At 43.4% G+C, this 25394-nt stretch overlaps 1 protein-coding gene across 2 annotated transcripts in view; it reads left to right on the top strand.

The window, feature by feature from the left end:
* The window catches only part of CREB3L2 (cAMP responsive element binding protein 3 like 2), an 85841-nt gene extending 73502 nt beyond the window's left edge, over positions 1–12339 (top strand). For both annotated transcript variants that reach the window (XM_066633830.1, XM_066633829.1), the window contains exons 9-12: positions 7586–7685; positions 9208–9334; positions 10510–10732; positions 11647–12339. In XM_066633830.1, coding sequence (XP_066489927.1) covers positions 7586–7685; positions 9208–9334; positions 10510–10732; positions 11647–11722 — 526 coding nt within the window. In that variant the 3' untranslated portion in view covers positions 11723–12339. The remainder of the gene's footprint in view (positions 1–7585; positions 7686–9207; positions 9335–10509; positions 10733–11646) is intronic.
* Positions 12340–25394: the final 13055 nt, after the last annotated feature.

Below are 25394 nucleotides of genomic sequence, written 5' to 3'. Positions count from 1 at the left end.
TTGTCTTAGTCCCATGAAAATGGCATTATTAGTGCTCGTGGTGTTTTTACTGAGACTTGCCCTGCAGGGATATACCTCACCAGCTATGTTGTTTGCTTCTCCCACACATCCCCTTGGATTTTTCTCTTTCATAAATCAAACTGTGGATTAAAAAAAAAAATCATCAACACTGGTAATTAATTCAATTTAAAATGCTAAAAAATGATCATGTTGTGTGCTTCTAGCAATGACAGTGTAAATATGTGTTAGATCTCCCCTTTCTGAGTTATACACAATCCCTCCAAAACAGCATTAATATCATACATACGTAGAAGTAGATGAATCACCAGCTTCATACAGAATTGTGTCAGCCCAACGAATTCCAGTGCATTTAAGTCTGGGCTATTCTCAACAGAATCCATGGTGAAGTGATCAAGAGTTGTCTGTGTGTGTCAGTCTGATCTGGGGCAGACGTTTTGCATATGTACATAAAAGAATGATTGGAAAAGGCTGAACTGTGCAAATTAAATTGCAATGTAGCTCAAGATGGAAAGAGGTTTCTCATAGTCATTTTAATATTTTTTTTCCTCATGATGAGTTTGGCTGTCATTTCTAATTGCCAGAGCACTACTAGATGGTGGGATTTTCTCTGACGCTTATAAGGAATGATCAGAATTAAATCTGTCAGGCAGGCAGGTACAGCGCTGCTGGTGAATGAAGTGAAGCAAAGGATAGCTGTGCAGCCTTTTTGAGGACTCTGCGTTTCAAGGTTATCCAGGGAAATCTAAGCTGAGAGGATACAATTTCCTCTCCATGTCTTCTGTCCACTTGTGACATCTCAGTATGGCATCAGGTCACTGTCTATAACAAAGACTGACAGGTTGGTTCACAGCAGACCCTGTGAGACCTTGTGGCAACTTGTACAATGATTTCTAGCTTTTGTCCCACTGTTCCGTCCAAGATATTTAAATTACCATGTTATATGATTTTTCCTGCAGGGCACGTAGCAGGTTGATTGGTGACGGGAAGAAATCAGAAAAATGAGTAAGGGAGAAGGTTTAACTCTCCCCACCAAGTTTGAGGACCCTGACCCAAAGGACCTTCCCAGTGGCTACTTTTCCCTTCTTAAAAAGCTATAGAAAGTCCAATCATAGATCTTCTGTTCTGGAGATTGATCCTGGTCTTCTGTATGGAAGACACATATTGGAAAAAGTGGGGCACCCCGCGGCATTACCGCACTTGGTCATTAAATAACAAAGTACAGGTGGGGTCTCAGTATCTGCAGATTTTCTTTCCATGGATCTAGCTCAAAGTGAGGCCCCCAGACTCATGTTGAGCCAGACTTGGCCAACCTGAACCTTCCAAAGGTGACTGGAGCTGTGCTTCGGAGGGTTTTCTGAAGGCCACAGAGGCCACACACATCCGCCTATGGCCTCTGCAGGATTCAGAATGGCCTTTTCAGGCCAAAAATGTCACTTCTGGTTTCCTGAGGGACATTGGGAGCAGAAAACAGTCCCAGCTTCCTGAGGATCGGCTGAGTGCCCTTCTGTCGTGCATTGGTGTTGTATTGCTAGCACTGTCCCCACAGTGTGTTAGTGTGTTTAAGTGCTTTATCAGTGCGAATTTGGCAGTCAACCCAATGAATTTCCATTGGATGTTCAAGCAGTAGTTCTAAGCATTCTAGTGGAAACAGCATTTAAAGGGATCTTTCTGGGAGTATGGGAATATATTGGGATAGACACAATGCCTGTGTTTGCAGTCATGTGAAATGTATAATATGTGAGTATTCCGGGATCCTTCTGAGTTCTTGTTTTTGCAAATCCATGTGTATCTTCTGGGAAAATTGAGAAAAAAATGTCCAAAAAAGGCTCATTCTGTAATAGTGAAAGACACCAGATTACCAACGCAACCCTTCTTCTAGAAGAGTAAACATAGTTTTGGGCATAGGGGGAGAGATTTCAGATGTTAGCAATAAAGCTTGGGAGCTTTATATTCAGAGGACAGAAAAACCAAGCCAATGTTAGCCATTTCTTACAGACATCAACATCCCATGATATGTCATAATGAGTTGGGTTTCTCAGAAGTTTGTTTCATGGGTCATAAAATGTGCAACACCTGTCTTTAGAGCCAGGGATCATAGAAGTCTATTGCATCATCTGTTTCTCTGGGGCAACAGTTGGTGCAGAGCCCGTGAGTCCAACTCCAAATTCCTGAGTTCAGGGTTCCTGTTAAGTAGCAGATTTCCACTCACCTGAAGTCAGCTGTCGTTTAGGTCCCATTAACAGATCAGCTTTATGTTGTATTATTAGGGACTGATGTTAAACACAGATCCATACAGCATGCACTACATGTAGAATTTGTATCACCACATGGGAACACAAGTGCTGCTTCATAATGGAATAAGTGGTGAGTGTGTGTGTGTGTGTGTGAGTGAGAGAGACCCCCCCATCATCTGGGGGAGGGAGGGTCAGTAGATGCAAAGAGATTCTCCCCTCACCCTGCAATACAGGAAAGAAGCTGATCCCCTCCTTACAGAAAGAGAGATATCCAGCCTTCCTTTCCAGGAAGCAGTGTGGACTCCCTGCTTCAGATGACAGATTCTAAAGGTGCCACCATGTTTTTACCTTCAGCCTCCATCTTTGGGTCAGTCCATACAGGCAGGTTTGTTGTAGGATTACTCTACACTTACTGCCTCTCTGCTGAATGTATGTACCAGCTTTTTCGGAGTCAGTTTTGGGGCAAGTTAACAGAAAGTACCATTTGCTGTTTGACATGTGATGGCTTGTCCATGCCTGTGAATCATCACTTAATGCCACAGTTCTCAAGTGGTGAATGTGAATGCAGGAACCAGCTGTGTGTTCCTTTACAAAACATGAGCTCCCTTCCGAAGAGGTGAGGGGATCACATCTTGATCTTTTCCCTTTAGGTGTGTCAATATCAAAGGTTGCCACTGGAAAGAATCATGAAAAGAGAGGGAATTTGAGTTGCTTCAGCTGGCATAGAAACAGTGGTAGGAACATCCCTCTCGTGTACTTGATCTCCATTTGGGCTCTGTATGGACCATCAAAGAAGCAAAAGATTTCCTTATAGGAAACATCTAATACAAGCAAGTGGGAGAGGAGAGATTTTTTGTTTCTCCTTTTGCCATTTTCCTGTTGCAAACGACCTCCTGAAGCAACAGTTGGCTCCCAAACGAGCAATTTAAGGAGAAAGTGAGTGAATCTCCTTCTCCCCATGTGTCCTGGTCCCCAGTGGTCACCATCCCTTGTGCACTGTTTCTGGTTGAAAGCGTGCTTCTCTTGCAAACTTTACTTGCACATCTAGTCTGCAACACTCCATCGCAGGGGTGAGTACTTGCTGCTCCATGTTCAGGCTGTCCAGAGAAAGTTACGTGCAAGCTGGTTGAGGGGAGCCAACCAGAGCTGGCTCTTAACATAAGGCGAGGAATGATGGGGCAACTAGTGAAATTAAATTGATCGGAAATGTTTTCCAACATACCTATTAAATGGATTGCCTTTTAAGATGATGGCTTTGCAACTTAAATTGAACTGTTCTTTTGTTAGGCATAAACAGAAATGACCCAAGTTGTCCTCTGTGTTCTTAATAAATTTAATGATAAATCAGCTATTGAAGTGTGTGTGTGCAGGAAGAAAGGAGGAATGGCTGAAAGTAAGCGTTCTATATGGTGAAGTATGCTGAAATTCTGGTATAGAGTGTTTGTCTGTTTTCCATTTACATGACTTCATTTAAAAAAACACAAACAAGAATCTGTGTTGCAATCTACCTTTCCCATTAAGTGACGATGGATTTTGTTGCAAGCTTCAATGAGGCATTTCAAATGAGGCGTGATAATTTTGGATCTCCCGTATTGTGCTGCCACAGCCTGACAGTCCTTGGGGGGATCAGGTGTGTATTTAATTTTTTGTAAGAGATAAAAGACAGGTGTGTAGAAGTAATGGGTATTCAACCGGGATTTCTCTATGATAGCAGCTTTTTCTTCCAGTAGGTATAGATTGGGCAAACCTTAGGATTTGCCTGCAACTTAGTGACACAAGGCAGTCTTAAATGCTTATCAATGTAGAGAACATTTCTGATGAACCACTTTCTGCAGGCAGATTGCAGAAAATCAAAACAGTGGCATGGTTTGTGCCTGGAAGTTCTCTCCCTTCCTTTGTCAAGCAGCTGTATTCTTTGCTGAGTTCCTCTTCTTTTTCAGGGGCTTTCCTTAGCCACCTGAGGTTAATCTTTTCCTGGGAGGGGGACTATTGCTTAGGGGCTTCCCCAGGCATCTATGGGCCGCTCTGCCAGGAAATAGGATGCCAGACCAGATGGGCCTATGGTGTGATCCAGCAGGGCTTGCTCTTCTATTCTCAACTGATCTCTGCTGTACTTGCACTAATGTCAGACCTTTCCCATTACTCATGTGTCAGTCAGACCACCTTAGGAAATTTTTATAGTGGAAAGATTAGTTGAGATGTAAAAAGATTAAATAAATGAAATTATTAATCATTAGTACATCTTTCCATTTTGTTAAGGAACCAGGAATGGACTAGAACAGGAGTGACCAACCCACAGCACGCCCTGTGCCACTTTTTATGTAGAGAGTCTTGAATGTGCCACTCCACCTTAATGTCGCTTTTAGCGATAATCATAATAGCTAAATAGAGCCTCCGTGTTCAAGGGCAGTATATATCCGAGGGCCAGAAGGTACAGAGCAAGAAACATGGGAGTGCTGTTGCCTATTTGGGACTTTACAAAGACACCTGGCTGACTGCTAATGAGGCCAGAAAGATGACCTGCTTGTAGGGTCAGGCCTGGTTAGTACTTGGATGGGAGACCGCTTGGGAATACCAGGTGCTGTAGGCTTATACCATAGTCTTTTGAGACTGAAGGTTGCCAACCAACCTTTAGTCTAGCCCAGCAGGACTCCTTCCGAGGTGCATATAAGGTGTGTCCATTGCCCTTCTGCATAGCCCAGCCACTCCCCATTCTGCCTGCGCACCTTAACCTCAAAGATGATCTTAGCTGGGATCTCTCCATAGATGATTTTCCAGAAGATGGTATATCTGCTCAGCTGGGCCACTTGGGCTTTGCAGATCTTTTTGGCCACCACTACACTGCCCTGCTTGGCCCCCTGCTGCCTTCTACAGCCCACCCCTCGCCTCTTCAGCACTCTATCAATACCATCCTCGGTTAAGCGAGTGAGTTAGCATCAACACTAGCATCCACCTTATTGGCTTTCTCTCCTGTCCATCATTCTTTCCCTGCCTTTCTCCCCATTTTCCAACCAGAGCAAATCAAGCAGAGTAAGCTTGGCTGCCCTGAGTGCACCCATTGCAGTGTTAGAAATTTAGGAGCATGCTTGTGTAAGGAGTAGTAAAGAAATCAAACAAACCGTAAGCTGCTGCAGTGCTTTCTTTGTGTGTGGTTCTCCCCCCCAAAAGTATGGCGACTTTGCACATGCCATTTAAAGTGTCTGTATGTCACTAGTGGCGCGCATGCTGTGGATTGGCCACCCCTGGACTAATAGATGGAAGTATCCGATTTTATGTTTGGAGCAACCCTGTGAGGTTGTAGGTTAGACTGAGAGTGACTGACCCAAGGCCACCTAGTGAGCTTCATACCCGAGGCGGAATCTGAACCCAGGTCCTCCTGGTCAGAGTCAGACACTTTGGCTGGTGGATCACACTTGTCTTGTTTGTATCACCCACATCACACGTAAGTCTTCTGAACAGGAACTATGTTCTGTGCTTTGCACCTCACCTAGCTCATCCTTGGAGAGAAGCAGAATGTTAACTGGAAAGTAGGAGACTCTCTTCACACAGAGCTATGAAACAACAGAGCCTTCGTTGGCAAGGGAAGTGCAAAAGCACATACATGTCACCTCTGAGGAGGTGATTCATTAGTTGAATTGCACCCATAAAGTGAGTCAGACAAAGATTGGAAGGGTGTCTTCTTTTCAGCCACTTTGCCTCAGGGTTTCTGTTCCCTTTCCCTCCCCACCCTTCAGGCTCTGAATATGTTTGCTTTACCAAAGCCTTTGTAACCTGCAATAAAATGTATAACAAGTACCTTTTACTTAATGTATCATCCACTTGGATCTCCCCCCCCCCCATGACTTCTCTCACAACCCACTTTCATTTTTTTGGTAGACAGTGGCTAAAAGGAATGTATTTAAAAAATGAGAGAGCATTTTCTCAGTGGAAGAGCAAGGCTTTTAGCTTTGCTTTGCCTTCTCCCCCACTTTATCTCCAAAGGAGCCTTTCTCTACAGAAGGTGTGGAGAGACAGAAAGGGTTCTGGGAGGGAGTCGAAGGAGCTGGAACTCTGACGAATGGCTTTGGGGCATGTCTTTCCTCTTCAAACTCATGGTCCTTTTCACAGTCACTAGGCCAAGGGTGGATAAACAGCAGCACGCCAGTGCTACTTTTAAAGTAGAGAATCTTGAACACCACTTACCTTAACATCACTTTAGTGTGGCCTTCAGTCTGGTCCAAGGTGCATTCATTGTACTGCTACATAGCTCAATCCCCCTCTGCCTTGCCCACCTTCTTATCCTCAAAGGTCTTATCTTAGTCAGGATCTCTTTGCAGATGATTTTCCTGATGATTTGCAGATGATTTCCTGAAATGGTATCTCCACCTGGCTGGGCCACCTGGGCTTTACTGATCTCATTGGCTATCTCTTTGCTGATCTGTTCAGCCCCACCATCTCAGTCCCACCACCGCCCCTCACCTCTTCCGCACTCCACCAACCTGACCTTCTCTGATGAGTGACTGGCCAGTTAGCAGAATGCAGCTCACTAGCATCCACCCTATTGGCTTTCCCTCCTGTCCATTATTCTTTTCCCACCTTTCTCCCCATTTTCCAACCAGAGTAAATCAATGCTGAGTAAGCATGGCTACCCTGAGTGCACCCATTGCAGCATTAGAATCTTGAGAGTGTGCTGTGTAAGGAAAAGCCAAGAACTCATGCAAACTGTAAACTGCTGTGGTGCTTCCTTAGTTACTATTTGAATTTTTTTTTTTAAATATGTGGTAACTTTGCAAGTGCCACTTAGAAAGTGTCCTTGTGCCGTTAATGGCGTGTGTTCTGTGGGTTGGCCACCAGTGAGCTAGACTCCTCTCCATGCAAGGAAGAGTGTCTCCCCCTCTTCATTTCTATGTATCAGGCTGCTGTTTAAAGGTGCAGGAACCAAATGTGAGCCACACAAGATAATAGCAACCATTTGGAAAAAAAAAAAAATCATGACCACAAAACACAAAAAGTTTTGGATTTTGGATAAGGGTTACTTGTATTATTTATTGAAATCGAGTAAATAAAAATAGTGTTGCTTCCCAATAGCTAACTGTGTCAGTTGTTGCTATAATGCTTGCAACTCTGTCCTTTGTGTAGGTGAAAGCAAATTCCATGGAGTTCAGTGGAGCTTATACCCACATAAATGTGCACATGTTTGCCATCTTCCTGTGTGTAATGATATACTCCTGGACAATTCATTGTCTTGCTGTTGTGGTGGTTTAACTGAATATCCAGACTTCTTGCTACTCCTTAATTAGTTTATAGGGATGCTTTTATAATGATTACTGCTGTTCTTGTCTTTTTTTCAGAACACTCCTGCAACAGTTGCAGAGGCTCCAAGCCATGGTGGCTGGCAGATTGTCTCGCTCATGCAAAGCAGCTAGCACACAAACGGGGACCTGTCTCATGGTGAGCCCTCTCTGGGCCATCACTGGCCTTTCTTGGGTCTTATCCTTTGGCTACAGCTGTTGTGGGGTGGGGTGGTTAGAGAAATCACTTCAAAGCGTATGTGTGCATTGCAGTTTATGGGGCGCTTTTCCTTCACTTAGTTGTGGTCATGTGCACACTGAGAAGAGGAAGATGGTGGTTGACTTCAGTATATGTTGGCCCTTTTTGCTCGCAGGTTTGGAATGTGGGTTCTGTGGGGATTTGACTCGCTACGGGTTCCAAATCCATGGTGTAGGGCTGACCTGATGTTCCAGATGTGACCAGATGCCCATTCCAGTCGCATCCAGGAGGCTTTCTGAGACCTCTGAGAGGCTCTTTGAAGAAATGGAGGTGCATCTTAAAGGCCTCTGGCAGGTCCTCCAAAATGCGAGGTCCTCTAAGAAGCCCACTTGTGGATCCTGTTATCTGCCGATTTCAGCATCTCTGTGGGTTCCTGGAATGGAATCCCTGTGAATGCTGTGGGTCAACTGTAGTGAAAATGGCCAAGCCAGCCTTCAGTTCAATCTCTATGGAAGACCTGAGGCAAACAGTGGCAGTGCCAAGGGAGAAGTCAGCAGCCTGGTTAGATTTTGACTGGATTGCCTAGGTTGTGCTCATGGTGAACTCATAGGTTTTTCTTTCACTGGGTAGTAGGGTCCAGTCCTGGTCACAAGAGTTTCACTTCACATCTTTAGCTCCTTACTGTCCCAGAACCATATATTAGATTCAATTCTACTCACAACTCCCTGCATGTAGAAACCTAGCGAACTGGGATGTGCTGGCTTGAGTGGTAGCTTTTCTTGGATGGGGAATTTTTGAAGTATAGAGAGCAGTCAAACTCATGTTCCTCTTCCTTATGAAATGTTACAGTCCCAAAAGGCTTGAGCCATCTGCTTGTGGGTTGACTTTCTGTAGTTAGTAAATCTGACTGTGTTTCTGTTTCTTTTCTGCTGTATCAATCCAAGAGGGGAAGCTGCTTTGAGAATATTGTCCCTGTATTCTCAAGTATCACTTCTGCTCCTGCGATTCCCCCATCCCTGTTTGAGTCTTTGCACTGTCAGTATGTCCAGTTAAGTTACTTTTTAAACACATGGTACCCATCAGAGCAAGTAGCCCAAGGCATGCCTGCTTTACTGTTATGAAACAAAATTGAAATTCATATCACAGCCTCGTCTAGCCAAGGCAGATTTCTTACCTTTGCTAGTTTTTCAATAAGGAGCTCATCTGCGCCAAATGGCTTCAGAACATCCAGGGTGCCGCACTAATGTTAGATGTGTCTTGAGTTAAGCTGGATGTTTGTAACCAGAAACACAGATGCAACAAACATCCTATCAAATGATAAATACAGCTTGGGAAAATGAAACCCCTTGAACCACACTTTATTTGCTTGGGTTTGATGTGAGTTCTGCTGGATTTATGTTCAGACTGGATTTATGCGCAAACAATGAGACATTATTTTGTCATGTATCATTTGAATGTTTGTGTTCTTTTTTCCTTCTGCCAGGTTGTCGTATTGTGCTTTGCAGTTTGTTTTGGCAGCTTCTCACAGAGTTTTGGGCCGAATTCTTCCATCACGAAGACAGTGCTGCCCAGTCAGCATTCCATACCAGAATCATATACAGCCTCCATAGGTGAGTGAACGTTCCTAGGGGTTGGTGGTTTTCATTTTGGAAAGGAAAGGAACTTGGAGTTTCTGTCTTGGAATCCAGAGGTCTTTAGGACTCGGCCTGGAGTCTTTTTAGGTGTTCTGTGGAAGAAACGGGAAACACAAGTGAATTCTACTTCCTGCTTCCACACAGTGGTGCAATGAATAGTCTTGTGCAGAGGGAGCTTGTTTATTCAGGAAGAACCACAACCAGATCTATATGACTGTAGCTGCCCTGTGGTGCCTGCTGTGGCCCCTTAAGCCACTTCTGCCCAATATTGCCATCACTAACCTGCTGCTGACAGCCTTGTGGTGGTGTGCTCCACCACAGGAGCTCCAGAAGTAGATGCCTGAGTAGCAGTTGGGGGGGGGTCGCCTCTGTTTAGGGAGCAAGTTGATGGGGAGACTTAGAGGTCCATTTCAACTCTGAAAGAGAGTATGATTCAGTGGTAGAACATACTCTGGGCCCGCAGAATGTCCCATTCAGTCATTGGCATCTGGTTCCCAGGCGACAAGGTTCACAGGCAGCAAGTCTGGAAAAGGGGGAGTATCTGTGCAGCCAGAATTGCTTATATGGACAGCTTCATATATATTCAGTGGCAAATGGCCCTTCAGAGCTGACCCAAAACTTCCTGGCACCTGAGGTGTCATGCCAAATGCTGCCACCTCCCTTACTTGCTGCGTACTCTCCTCATGGAGGAGAAGTGGAGGCAAGTGGGTGGGTGGGTGGAGGTGGAGCCTCCACCAGTCTGCTGCCTGAGGCAACTGCCTCAGTTGATTGCATGAATGGGCTGGGCCTGTGGCCCACTTATTTACTGCAGAGCCAACTCTCAGTTGAGCAGCACATTCATGGCATATGGAACGCCTTGGATTCAGTCCTTGGCACCTCCAGATGAACACAATTTCTGGTACAAGTTCTAGAAAGGACCTTGGAGAGCCAGTGTCATTTAGTACTTTGTAAGATGAACCAATGGTATGAGTCCATACAAGGCAGCCTCCTTAGTGGAATCATACCTGACCCCACAAACGTAGTCCTAGCAGAAACTCTTCACTTAAAACAGTGTGTGGTGATCAAGGACCACAATCCAGTGAACTTCCCTAGTGTCCAAAATGTCTGTCCCCTTGTGCCTGAGATTGTCTTCCATCTCTTTATCTGTGCAGTGAGGTCAAGGAGCCTGCTGACTTACGAAGGATCTCACCCGCTAGAGGAGCAGCATCTCTCTGACCACAGCAACGCCTTGGACAGGCACCTGGATGCTTCCAAACATTCAGTATCATCCTTGGAGTCTGCTTCCAGGGCAGAGCATGATGAAGTGACAGAGATCACAATAGCCAATGAAACCAGGCTAGAGAAGCCTGTCCTGGTAGGGCTGCAAACACGCAGGTGAGTGAATGGCAAGGAGGAGAAAGAAATCTGGCCAATGACTCAGCTGACTGAATATGGATGCACGCTACAGTGGGGAAGAGAAGAGTTTAGTCACTTGCTCTGGAGAAGATAGTTACTGCCATTGGGCCAAAGCTACACAGTGTGTTAAATGTGTAGGTTGTCCCTTGAGTGCTTCCCTAGTGCGTTTTCTCATAAATAGGATTCTTGGTGTGAGTGAGACCTGGACTGGTTCCATGATATGGGAAATGGGGACAGTTCAGGTTCTGTCCCCTGCTCTCGCTTCTATTTGTCTTGGGAAAGAAACTTGCCTGAGTCTGTGTAAAAAAAGATCTGGGTGTTTTAATAGATGACAAGCATCACATGAGCCAGCGGTGTGACACTGTGGCAAATAAGGAAAATGCAATTCTAGGCCGTTTTAACAGAAGTCTACTATCGAAACTGCAAGAAGTAATGGCACTGCTGTATTCTGCATTAGTCAAACCCCACCTGGAATATTGTATCCAGAGTATCACAGTTTAAGAGGGATATTGACAAACTGGAGCAGGTCTAGAAGCGGAGGATTGGAATTGTGAGGGTGCTGGAGACCATGTCCTAGGAGAATGGGTCAGTCTGGGGAAGAGACAATGAGGACTATTGAAGAGGAGACACAATAACTTTCCATACATATGTGAGGAACTGTCATGTGGGAGATGGAGCAGGTTTGTCTTAGGTTTGGACTTCAGCATCTCCAGTTGTACGTTAAAAGGATTTCAGGTAGCAAGGCTGGAAAGGTCTCTGCCGGAGACTTTACTGCAGAATTACAAAGCATAGAATTTAGCAATGTGAATAGAAAATACTTCTGTCATGATTTTTTTTTTTCTGCATCTACTATCATTTTGTAGTAACTGAATTTCTATCACTTCTACTTATAGAGTCAACTCAGAACTGGATGTAAATGAGACGTTCAAGATCATTGAAATTGACAGAAGAGTTAATGCTACATCTTAAAAGGAAAACAAAATAAGGGATTTTTTTCTCATTCCTTCCTCTTCTTTCCAACCAAAGGCCTGAGGAACTTATCATGACAGTAAATGGAAAGAGCAAGAGTGAAGCATTTGCCTGATTTCTGCACTGGCTTTGGATTCAAGGAAGTGACTTTTGGTCTTCAGCTCTTGTTCTGCCCCCTCCCATCTCCAACTTACACCCTTTTACTGCTTTTTGCCTCCTGCAATCAACAGGAAGGATTTAAAGGCAGCTGGTACCAAAAAAGCATTGCTAGTAGGGGTCTGATGGGAACAAGGATGTCTCCAAGCAGAAGTGCAGTGCGGTGCTGAATGGATAATCAAGTGGGTTCCTGCGAGTGTCAAAAGAGCGGTTGCCTTCTCTTGGTTATCTTATAGATTAATCAAAATGTAAGATAGAGGTTAAGAGATTGCAGAGGCCCTCCCAGAGGTGAGGTTAAATCTGTCTTCAATGATTGGGCCAAGGGTGAGTTTCCATCATTGAATTTTACAAAGAAATGTCACCATTAGGTAGTAAACATCCTTCAGTTATCACTTGTTTTTATAAATATGTTCCCTTAAAACTCAGCCACAGGAAAGGCATTTTTGTTCGGTAGGTGAATTGGACTGTTATATCTTTCTCAGAGATGATGGGTGGGAATGACCAGGTAATCAAATTCTGGAAGAATGCAATGGAGTTCCAGCGAAAGCATTTTCATTTGTTGCTGAACTGAGAGAACTTGACTTATATTATGGGAACGCCATCAAAGATGTAGTTTCCACCATTGATCTTGGTAATTATAAGATACGTTCACCTCATAGTGACATTTCCCCATTGAAATGGAAAGTGTATTGGTAAATGTATTTGTTTCCAGAGAGCAAGATAGGATTACAGCCCAAGTCTCAATGAACACAATGGGCTTACTTCTGAGTAAAATAAATAACACCATTTTCAAACACCTCAATATATAGGTTATGGTCTGCCAATTTCTATCATGCATAAAAATGGGAAAAGCTCCAAGTAGTTGGCGGGATCCCCAGCAAGTCACTTGTGTGCATCCCTTAATGGTGTTTGAACGTTGTGTTACTATAGGTGGGCCTCAATCTTCTTGTAACATAGGGCACAATAGATGCTAAGAGCAGGAGAGCTAGATTACTGCACATCTGCATCCTAAATCCTGCACCTCAGAAAGCTAAATTCTGCAAAATTGACAGTTAGTGATTAAAAACCTGCTGGAACCAATTTTTGAGTATAAATTGAGATTTTTTTTTTTCAGTGTTGACCAAAGTGTCCTGCATGGGGTTTCTGTGCAAGTCCTAAAATCTCCAACTGGATTCTCCTTACAGAGCAATCCTCTGCATGTCTGCTCAGAAGTAAACCCTGCTGTGTTCAGTGGGGCTTATTCCCAGCAAAGTGAGTAGAGGGTTTCAGCTTTAGTCTCATTTAACCTGCAATTTAAACCATTGCTTTTGCTTTTTTAAAGTCTTGACCAACCTCCATTTGGACACAGTGTAACGTTCTATTAAAATTAAGATTGGAATTTATAGGAAATCTAGTAGCTTTACTATCGCCTATGATCTGTGGCTTGGCCAAGCACTAAACCAATTTTCTTGCTTAATACCAGTCAAGAAAATCTGTTCAAAGGTAAAAATCCTCTTTCTTGCCTTGACTTTTCTCCCTTTGCTTCCTTCCTTCCTGAGCACACAAAGCAATCCCTGATTCTCCTATTTGCAATGATCATCAAAAAGGAAATGAGCAAAGATGATAGTTCCTCTATCCTGTCTGAGAAAATGGTGCCAGTTGAACTAAATTGGCTTGAAAACCAGTATTCAGTGTTTTTCTTGTACAAATGAGGTCTCTACTTGTTCAGATTCCCCTACCATTCTGACCCCTTCAGTTGTAAATAGTATTTATTAGTTTTTCCCTACCATTTTAGCTAGCAGCCAGAATGACAAGCAAAGGCTGTGAAATCTCTCCACATGCTCTTGGTAGATATTGAGCAATTTCCAAACTTCATTTTGGGTTCCTAGAATTAAATGTAAGATCAGTGCAATCATTTATTCAAACTTTTCCTTCCTGACTCTCTCTCTCCCCCCCCCCCCTTTAGTTATACCAATCCTCAAAGTAGGTGGTGTTGCAATGAAAACCAGTGAAGGTTTAATATCCTGCCTAACCTGGCAAGTTCCAAGCTGAGCTCAAATGATCACAACTTCCTGTCTTGAGTACCAGAGGCCAATTTTTGTGACCATGACATTCAATAAACATCTGCTCTGGTTCCAAAGACCCAGTAGTGATGATTGTTGATGCATTTGCCTCAGTGCATGTGGCTTTCCAGGTCAGTCACCATCATTCTTGTGGGTATTAGAAGGAATTGCTAATGTGGATATCTCAAGAGTAGAACACACACACCACCCCCAAGTAACACAGCTTCCAGGGAGTTGTGATGCAATTATAGCTGCCTGCTTAGATCTTTCAAAATGATGTCCTCAATTGCTTTCCAGTGGGATTTTTCATAATCTGGAATGGCTCTATAGGGAAATGTTAAACTTCGACAAACCGTGGCTGTCACATGCTTTCTGTTACATGTCAATTTATGACTGTCTGTGTTCAAAGTTCTCCTTATTGATTGCACATCTCTGTCGCTATGAGACTCTTGGAAAGCTGGTGGGTGAGCTGTAAAGAAGGCATTATTTTAAACTTTGTATTTATGGAAATCAGACCTGGGCTCAGTAGCGCTTCTTGATCATTTGATTAAGGTGTAGGTAGTGGCTTTCTTTTGCTGTATATATTCTGCCACTCTACTCCTACTTTCCCCCCTTGTATTCTCTATTATTACATACAAATTAGTTTATTTCAGGCTGGTTCTGAACCAGACTTTTGCTGATGTAAATTGATGGTTTTCTGTTTTTACACCAAGCTGAAAATCTGCCCTTCTTTCTTCAGCTATTCTTAACAATATTGTCCAGTTCTTGATTATAAAGTTGACTTTAATGTCAAATGCCCAATTTTTCCTTTCTAGATTTGTCGTTGGTACATCCACTTAGAGGGCTGAGTGGGGAAATGTGGAAAGGAGAATGCTGTGCTTTAAAGTGAAATACCCTTTCTGTAAGACCCTTGTTGTACTGAAATGGAAATGTCCTACTTGTAAGATCCAGATTAGAGGGAAATGTAAAGTTTTTTGAAGTAGATGGAGAAGTCAGAGGCTTACCCAGCCAGAGGAATAAAACTGACAATTTAAATCCCAGTTTGGAGAGCTATTGCTCTGGTAATCAAAAGGTCCGTTATCTGTTGGGGGGGGGGCTGCAATGACAGAGACCAGGTGCTGTCAGTTTGGAGCTATGCCAGATAGCTGAGAATTCGAAGCTATGTGGGGTAGCAACAGAGGGGCAGATCATGACTTGGCAGAATTAAGACTATCTGATTAAACTGGACCAAAAAGGGGCATTAGCTATATAAGTAGGAGAAGTGAGCTTAGAGTGTTTGGTTTATGACTAGAGTGCAGCGAGATGCTCTGCCCATTTGAACACTGATTCTGCATGATCTTTGAAAATTTAATTACATGTATGTAGTAGGTAGTCAGCTTGTTATTGTCTGCTGACTTTAAAATGTATGTGTCTCACAGTTTGGGACCCTCCCATGGGAGCCTCAAGGTATTTTGAGGGGTGGAGGGATTTTGTCTTATTTACTAACATGGAAAAGCTTTAATAAATTTTTTTAGTAAATTGCTGGAGTGCATGCGTATTGGTTGACCAGAGGGAACTGGGTTACCCTGAGGAACCATTGGAAGGTTTGGGTAAATGACCTAATATTTCCCCTCCTCCTGCTTACGGCCAGAGCCACAGACAGGTGGGGGACATGGGAGTGTTTAGCGGCTTGCCAGGTGGACAACCTTGTAAAGAGGTGGGGTTTGGGCACATAAGCCAGGGAGCTGTGTAAACTGCAGTCCCGGTTGCCCAGGAGACCCTGGATGCCCTCAGCCCCTGAGGTGTAGACATTGTCTAGGTGCACTTTGGCTGTTAGTCAATGAATGACTAAAATTAATTGCCACATTAGAAAGGATTTCCATGAAGAACTGGGCTCTAATACCAGAAGTCCATTGTGCAAACACCCAACCCCATTCCCACCTGCACACACGCACAGCATAAGGCATTGTATATTTAGCATCCTTTTCCGCACTCTGTGACAAAAATAGTTCTCCTCTAATTGCTAATTGGAAGGAGGCCATTTTTGGGGTAGTTTTGAAGGTGAAACAGTAAGCCACTGATCCAACGACTAAGAAAAAAGCAAGGCCTTTTAGAAGTTTGTATTTACTTCCTAGTTTGGTTCTGCTGAAAGCTCTGCAAGTAGGAATTTGGACCAGATCCAACTCTAGTATTCCAAGTGCCAAAACCTGTGGGCTTTTCTGTAGTGTAATCTCTTCTGAATTATATGTGAGGGGCATATAATTTGGCAACAGAGAACGCTTCACATGATTCTGTAATAATGTTCCTGGAAAGACATAAGAAATCTGAGAGAGGGGAAACTATATTAGGCTGCGCTTAAGGAATCTGACTTTTTGCCTGTGAAGGAAGGTCCCTTCCTCCCACCATGCACATGATCCCAGCCAAAGCAGTCAAGAAGAGTATTGCTCAATGCAGGGTTAAGCGCTGCTCTGACAGCACTAGCCAGTAGACCAATCATCTCTCTCCAGGCTTTATTTGCATATTTGATTATTCTGAGCTTGTATTGTCAAATTGAGCCATGCTGCAGGTCTGGTCATCTTGCCCAATCAGCATAACAATTGCCTGCACAGGTTGGAGGGGACAAGATTATGTTGTCTGAGTTTGCTCTCCTCCCACCCCACCACTAGCACATGTTTGAATACACATTCCCACTGTTTCATGGGAATGAAAGCTGAACTGAAGTTGTAGCATGTGTGCTTACACATGTGTACCCCATCCTCCTTTTATGGAACGGTCATAGTTCAGTGGAATAACATCTCCTTTGCACGTAGAAAGTCCCAGTTTCAATCCCTGGCATCACCAAGTAGGGTAGAGAAAAATTCCCATCTGAGATTGTGGAGAGCTGCTGTTACCTGCCAGTGTTGACAGTCCTGACGTAGATGGGCCACTGGTCTGACTCCATACAAGGCAGCTTCTTATGTTCCTGTAATAACTGGGGATGCGAACCATGCCTAAATAAATAAACCTAGGGAAGGAAAAACAGAGTTCTTAGTATGTACATAGAAAAATATGCCTGTTTCAATGAGTGTAGTAACCATTGGTGACGGATAGTAGAAGTCCCAGTAGATGTTTTTGACTGTGGAGGAAATCTGTGCTCTATCTTTAGTAGAATTGTTGCCTAATTTCTTACGGAAAGTAAGAGAAAACTTTGTAAGCGAGACCCTTGAAACTGACTCCAAATAACTTATCTTTAGGTAAATTTACTTAAATTATATAACCTTAACCATTCACATTTTGCCAGTTGAAATGTGACAATTTTCAAAGTCTTTGCTGAGATCTTTCTCACTATAATTCATTCTGCGCAAATGAAGAGAATAAAAATCTGGCACAGAGCTCTAGTGAATTGCCCTTTAGATGGTCTCATAGCCAGATGGGTTATCCCCGAGCAGATCCCACATCATTTGGTCATTCAGACACAGCCTCAGGTGATGCGGGATCTCCTCATGGATAAGTAGGTGTGTGCAGAAGACGGAGGCACGTTAGTTAACATGGGACCCTGGCCAATCCTGTTGGCCTCACTGCAGTCCAGCACAAATGTGGTATGACCTGGAACAAACGACACAGTTCTGTGAGCTCACATTGCAGGGGAAAGTCAGAAGTGAGGGGTAAGTCGTCTTTCAAAGAAGCTAGTCCACATTACTGATCTCCTGAGGAACCACAGGGTTTGTGGCTGAAACAAATCAGTGTTCCGAAGCAGATATGAAAATAAGGGAGCAACCCAACCAGCTACAATTTTTCATATGTTTCTCTTCTTGTCCTTCCTCAGAGTGCAACACGCAGAATTATTTCCTCACTGTGTTTTCATGACTCTATAATTCACATGACTCTAAAAAGGGAATATGGAAGAAATGGATATGAGCAATGGGTCATGGGCAAATCTCTTTAAACAAGTGTGGTGTTTTCACCTGAACTTTATGGTGTAGGAGTCTAGATTTTGTGCACTTATCTGTGATGTTGTCTGTACAGGCATATTTGCGAGATGATGTGTTCATAGATACAGCTGCAAAGTGGAGGACATGTTAAGCAAAAATTGTTTCTAGTTCTGTAGTAGTCTGGCTTAATCAACAGTGATGTATCTTAATTTGTAAATGGTTGCTGTGTCAAACTCTTCTCTCTTTTTTCATGTGTAGAAATGTGTACTACTTAGAATCCCTGCTCATGTTGATACCTATCTTCAGGAACTGGTCTGTAAACTAGGCTTGGTATATGCAAAAGAAATCTTTGTTCTGATCTTTCTCTAGATGCAATTAAGTGCCATTCCTGTTATTTGATATTCTATCTCCAAATGCCTTTTGAGGACTAGTAACTTAGATGGTCTAGCATACAGACCCTACATTTTTCCGTTGGTGAAACTTCATATTTGTGATGGTGCTGAACTGCAAACTCTGTTGCCAGCATTTAAGATTGTACTGCTGTGGGAAAATCCATGGTTGTCATAGATTTCCAGTATATCAGAGCAATGAACTGAAACCAGTTTCCTAATTCATACATTTTCAATGAACCTGAGCCCTGTACCTGCGGATGAGATTGTTGTGCAGTCTTTGAGGGCAAAGCTCCAGGAAGATCCTTCACAGTTGTCTCCATGGTTTGACAGGATGGATTTTTCCAGAAGCCCAGTTATGCACATCTTTAGGTGAAAATGCTAGAGGTGGTTTATATGCAGAATTCAATTTGTCAATTTGTCACCCCCTAAAAACATACTTCACTTTATATCACAAACCTAAATGCATCTTAAGCACATGGGAAATCCAGTGTGCAGACTAAGTTTCCACCTAAGCCAGTTCCGATTGGCTTTTATGTCAGGAACAGCTGTTGGCTTGAATCCCTGTTAATGCACATGTAAAACTAGGGACAATCAATGGCACTCGCTTCCCCGTAATGGCAGTAGACCACACAGCACATGGAGATTCCATGTCAGCTATGAAAAAGCAAAAATCAGCGTGTGCCTTGTGTACGGATTTTAGTTTTGCCCATAGAACTGAGCAGGCAGGGGAAGTGTGTACATGGTACACTTAATGTTTTGTGCAGTACACAACACAGCTTCATGATATGCTCAATGGGCTTTCCAGTGTAAATTCTTTCCTAAAATAATGTATCATTTGGCTTCTCATTTATTGGTTCTGTTCTGCTTTTTATTATGCTTCCTCCAGTATGGTTCCTATAATTTTTTATGGGTATGATGGGTGGAAAAATTAACCACACCTGCAACAGAATCCTCCAGCTCATTGCGGCATTTCTCTTCATCATAGAGCAGCATGCCTTGTTAATGGCTCATGTGTTTTAGGGCACATGGACACGTGTTAGGGCATGTGTTTAGAGCAGCACTTGTTCATGGCTCATGTGTTTAGGGACCTTATGGGCAAGGCTGCAGTGCATCACTAAGTGCAGCAGCATCTGGGCTAAACTCTAGCCCTTACCCATTAAACATAGCAGTTTTGCACCCATTTAACATAGCAGTTAATCATTCTAGACTCAAAACATACAGTTAATTATTCTAGACTCAACCAGACTCAACCAGCCAGCTTAAGCATGTGCTCATGAGTTGCAGGACTGCAACCATGATTTCCGACTGTAGAAGAGCCGGACTTGATAAACTGAACCTTCTACCCAAACATTTCAATTATTTTTTCCACTGTGCAAATACGCAAATATATTTGGTGGTTTGCATTTAAATAGAATGGTCCTATATAGAAAATGACCATTGTTTAGCAAAATACATGAAAAGAAATCAGAAAAATCATCTAGTAAATTATGAAAGTGCCTTTTTAACTTAAAAAAAAACTTCAGATGTCCTTTGCTATATTGGTGTCATGCTTTCTGTTAAATATTGATCTTTATTATCTTTTTGTATTTTTTCTATATGCCCTTCTAGGTGTCTCCTCCCATGATTGATCATTGTGAACCTTGGGCAGGGTGGGAAGATTTTTTTTTTTGTATAAAAAAACCTGTTGTATGAAGCAGACAAATTTAAAACCAAAAAGCAAATTAAGTGCTTTCTTTTTTATGTAGCTAAGTATAGTGAAAGTATGTTATGCTTCATCTATTTCTTGCAAATAAATATTTTCCTAAAGAAAAAGCTTTTTTCTGTCACTATTAATATCTTTTTGGAACGGGTTTCTGATTATTTTTTTTAAAAAAAACCCACATCTTTCTTTATTTTTGTATTTATCACTCTCTACCATCATCTGTTTATCTAAAATGTCTCTAAATGGCAGAGACTGCCTTTTGTTTTGTAGAGAATACTGGACTTGAAATGGTTTTTATTCAAAATGGTGGGATTTGGTAGTGCTGGGTAAGGGTTGCAATCTGACACACTGAGCACAGTTGGAATGAGGTGCTGGGCTTACCTGTTATTTTGCCACTTGCTATTTCAGGATTTCCTGTGTCTGGATGTGTTACAGAGTTCTTAACTTGAAGGCAAGTCGGATATTTTGCACATCTGTGCAGGAGGAAGCTAACCTGGTACTAGCACATGGGTTAACAATGCTTTATTGTATTATATGCTGCTTTTTAACCAAAGTAGTACTTTTTAAACTAAAAGCAATTCACAAAGCAATTTACATGGCAAAACTAAATATATAAAGGGTACTTTGTCCCAAAAGGACTGTAATCTTTAAAAAAAAATGCAAAGGAGACACCAGGAAACAACCACAGGAAAAGCCACAATACCAGAGTGAAGGGCGGAAAGTAGCTTGCTAAATAGAAGAGGACCACCCCTTTAAAACATGCCCAATTTTATATATGACGTTAAGTAACATCAAACTCTAAAAGCCAAAAGGACACCCAGCCTCTTCTGCAGTCTTGAAAGGCATTCTCAAGGCTGAGTGAACTGCTGTTTATCTGATGGGAATAAACATTAGCACTGCAGGATAACCCTTGCTCCTGATGACAATTTGTATGCTGGCATATTGGGGACATTAAAATATGATGGATAAATCCTGAGCACTGGGTTGAGATTTTGCCTCTTGTTAGGTGGAGGTGCTTTTCGATGTTGCTCTCTCCTTCCAACTCTAGTAGAACAGGTAAGTGCTTTGAGTAACTTAATTATTCAGGTGGCATAATTGCTGCCCAATAATGCTTTGTAAAGTGTGATAAGCCTAAAACAAAGGTCTCTGCCATCAGGGAGATGGCAATTTCAAGTTGGTAACGGAAGAGACAACAAAAAGGAGGCGAAAAATAAACGACGGATAAACGACGGGAGCAAAGTATGGATAGGACCAGTTGCCATTACACTGTGAGATGCTGAAAGTTCTAGGTTCAATCCCTTGTAGTTTCAGGGTCTTTTGGTGTTGTTTAAAGCAGTCAGTGATGTGAAAGACAATGTCTCAGTTGCTGCTGGTCAGAGTGTCCACCTTGGGTTCAATTGGCCAATGGCCAGAATAAAACAGCTACTTAATATGTATTTAAATTTAGTAAAATGGTAGAGAGGATTACGATGAGATCTTTGGCATAAGGTGGGTTTTGAGGAGAGGTTTGGAGAGAGAAATGTGCCCAGCATCTTCTGTGTATTGGGCCTGCTAAAGCATATTTCAGTGTGCCACTGTTGTCAGCTAAATAGAAATTCTAGAAAGAAGAATTCCTTTCTTCCTAATCCTACACTTTTGACTTAAGAGTCAGGGCTATTGATTGGTTCAAATGAGACTTCTCAGAAGAATGCATAGGGCTAGGAACGCAACCTAATGTATGCAAAAAAAAAAAAAAAAAAGTGGAGAGCTTGTATTGATTTTTCATGTGGCTTTTCCCAGGGAACCGCAGCTCCTGCATAAGCATTTGCTGTTCTCCTGCTTGAAAGGTTGGCTTTGTTTCTCTCCATGCCATGTGCAGGGGAGCACGTGTGGGCATGGAAATGGCTGAAGGAGGTCCCCATCCACCTTCTGCAACTAGGCCAGTTCACGGGTGCTTAGTGGTTGGCAACCTTCAGTCTCGAAAGACTATGGTATAAGCCTACAGCACCTGGTATTCCTAGGCGGTCTCCCATCCAAGTACTAACCAGGCCTGACCCTGCTTAGCTTCCAAGATCAGGCATGTCCAGGGTAACAGTTTGCAATGTAAGCATGTTCCCGGATATCCAGATGAGGTTGTTACGGGTCAGGGCACATGTGCACTGTGCGAAGTTCGCTCTTTTTCTATGGCTGCTCGTGCATTTTTTCCTCCTGTCCAATGCCCTGTGGGAGCTTTCCACCACAGTACTTTGAATTCAGTTGCCGGAGAAGTCATCAACCAATGTTGATGGAATAGCAGCATGGTACTGGCCAATGACTGAAAGCTTTTAGAGGGGGGTAAAACTATCTCTGTAATCCTTGGGCAGGAACTTGGTCTTAATTTATCGTTGTGCAGAGGCTAGATCACAGCAAAAGCCATGGATGGTGGCCAAACTTCAGCAGAAAAGCCCACGAGCCATAGACTAGAGCTGCGACTGTTGACCTTTTTCATCTCATGTCACACCGACAAGGCACTAAAATTGTCATGGCACACCATCAGATTTTTGACAATTGCTTAGGCACACCATGCTGCCAGTGGGGGGCTCACATCCCCCATTGACCCTACTAATAATTGACCCTCCTCCAAATTCCTGTGGTACACCTGTGGACCATTCACAGGACACCAATGTGCCATGGAGCAGTGGTTGAAAATAGCTGGACTAGAATATGTGGCACTCTTGTATGGACTAGAGTATGTGGTAGGAGGGAGGAGGGATGTGCTATCAACTCAGTTCTGAACTTCTCCCTGCTGCTTGCATGTGACATTGGTGCCTGCTCCTGAGGTCATGGTAAGATCCAAAAAGGACCTGAATGCTGGAGACTGAACTAAGATGAGGATCATCTACATGCTAACTCTTCTAGGGACAGTACAATGTAATCTGCATTCTGATGCATGCGCCATTCAGAAGGCAAGAGCAAACCAGATATACTGTACATGCTTGAAGGCAACCTGAGCATGTTTATTTTTTAGCAAACCTGTTTTGGTTGATGAACCTAACCAGGTCGTAAAGGGAAAGGCAACATTGCGCGCTCTCTCTCTCTCTCTCTCTCTCTCACACACACACACACACACACACACACACACACACACACACACACACACACACACACACACACACCTGCATTCCATGCCAGAAAGTGGAATAGTAGGACAAAACTCTGGAAGATATTTGTACTCACTGGTTAGGGATATGGACCCTCTCATTTTTGAAAGGGGGGGATGGAGAGGGAAATGTATCAGAAATCAAAGGTTGGGGAAGGGGCAGCAATACTCTAGTCCTGGAGATCTGCCTAGAGTGGCTTGTGCCGATGTAGGACATATATCAGCAATTTATGCTGAGCCAAGAGGAGGGAACCATTTTCCTTTATGGTGCTCCATTCCCTTATAGAAATGGTGACTTGCAAACAAAATTGAAGCAGGGCCAGGTAAGAAACAACCTGCAGCCATTCTCCAGCAGAGAATGGCTATCTGTCAGACACTTGGGGAGACTACCTATGCTCTCCAGATTGCATGAAAGCTTTTGAATAAACAAGACGTAGCAGCCTGCTCATTGAGAAGCGCTAGCATGTGAAAGCCACACCAAATAACGTTGCTCAGATTTGCTGCTGGCTTGGCATGCAGATGGTGGTTGAAAAGACACTTTAAGGTTAAGTTGTTCATTCTGAACATTTTTCCTCCTTTAACTGGGGGGAGGGTCACATTATTATATTGCATTACTGAATGCATTGAGGTTGGGGGTGAGCTGTGGACCGACGAGGTAGGAAAGGAGGAAAGTTCTGTGTGCTTATTGGGCTACTTCACTACTCTTCAAACTGTTGGTCATTTTCTTCTCCAGCTCCCAGGGCCATCATTGGAGGTGACCTTAGACCAAATGTCAACCCATCATCGGCAATCCCTCACTTTGTTGAATGGGTGAATACTCAACTGAATTTGTATCTCTTTTCACAATGTTGATGCTCAGTCTATGTGCATGATGCAACCCCATAATACAGAACGATAAATTTGCCCACATGAGCCTATATTGATGTCGTATATCAACAGCTTAAAAACAAACTTGTTCCATTTACTCTTATTAATTTTAAGTGTAAATGCAGTGCTTGATGTTCCTGATGGTCATCTATTCCTAACACTGGCCCTGTCTACAATTGGGTAGGGTGCAGAAGACCACCCTAGGCAGCCAGGAAGACCACCCTAGTCTCGTCCCTTTCCCTTTTTTCCTACAAAGAGTGAGAGCTGCATGCTGGGAATCCAGCACCACTGCTCATTGCAGTCATATGGAGGTGGGAGAGTGCAAGTGAAGAAGGGGGCAGGCTCCGAATCGCTTCTCCCTGTAGACTTGGTGTGTTGTGAGAAGTGCTGGAGGAAGGGAAAAATAGCTGCTGGGCTCCAGATTGCTTCTCCCTGCCCACTTTGTGCTTTGTAAAACTGCACAAAGTGATTTGGAGATGTGGAAGCTATTCTATTTTCTCTTCCTCCTTCTCCCTCCAGCAGTATTGGAGGGGACTGCCAATTCTCCTCTCCAACATGCTCCTAATAAACTGGAAGAGGATTAGAGCACCCCTTTGAGGGGCAGGCTGGAGGGGACAGATGGGCTGGGACTCATCTGTTTGCCACCACTCCAAGGGTTTTGCTCCAACAACAGGGCAAGGCTGGCAGCAGATTGGAATGGACTATTTATTGGTGACTATTTCTGTTTCAGGGCAGCAAAATGCCTTGGGCTATCCTGGTCAAGAATCCCCTCAGAAAGAAGGCCGTATTTGAGGCTCAGTAGCACTAAGGTGGCCAGTCTATGGAAGCCTCCTGAAGATGTGTGTGCCCCCCCCCCAGCTTCAGCCAGATCTGGCAAGGGGCCAATCTCTCCCAAAGCATTGCATCAAAATATAGTGCCCAAGAGCAGGCTGTTGGATTCTGTGCTAAAAACAGGCCGCTGGAGTTTTGGGGTGGAAATTAGAGAAGATGAATGCAGAAAGAAATACTGTATTTGAGAATTGAGGACATCAGAGGTGCACTTAGTCTTCCAAAGATATGTGACGATGTGGGAAAACGAGACACAGTGAAAGCTGGTAAATGGTACAAGTTGTATCATGCTAGATTGATACTAGGACCAGCCCATTTGTGACATGAATGATGGGGCTAGTGTTGAGTATTGGGTAGCAGGGAAGTTGCCAAGTCAGGGTGCCCTTCACGCTGAGTTTGCTATGGCCTGCCTCCAGTGCACTCTGGATGAAATCACATCAATCCCCTTCCCCAGCTGCTCACTTTCATACAGTTCATTTAAACCAGTGTTTCTCAAACTGTTACCCTGCACATGCCCAATCTTGTCTGATCTTGGAAGCTAAGCAGGGTCAGGCCTGGTTAGTACTTGGATGGGAGACCGCATGGGAATACCGGGTGCTGTAGGCTTATACCATAGTCTTTCGAGACTGAAGGTTGCCAACTATTTTCAAACTGTGGGTCAGGACCCACTAGGCGGG

Source organism: Tiliqua scincoides, chromosome 7, assembly GCF_035046505.1.
Source record: "Tiliqua scincoides isolate rTilSci1 chromosome 7, rTilSci1.hap2, whole genome shotgun sequence".
NCBI classification, from domain to species: domain Eukaryota; kingdom Metazoa; phylum Chordata; class Lepidosauria; order Squamata; family Scincidae; genus Tiliqua; species Tiliqua scincoides.
This window is presented reverse-complemented; position numbering and strand designations above follow the sequence as displayed.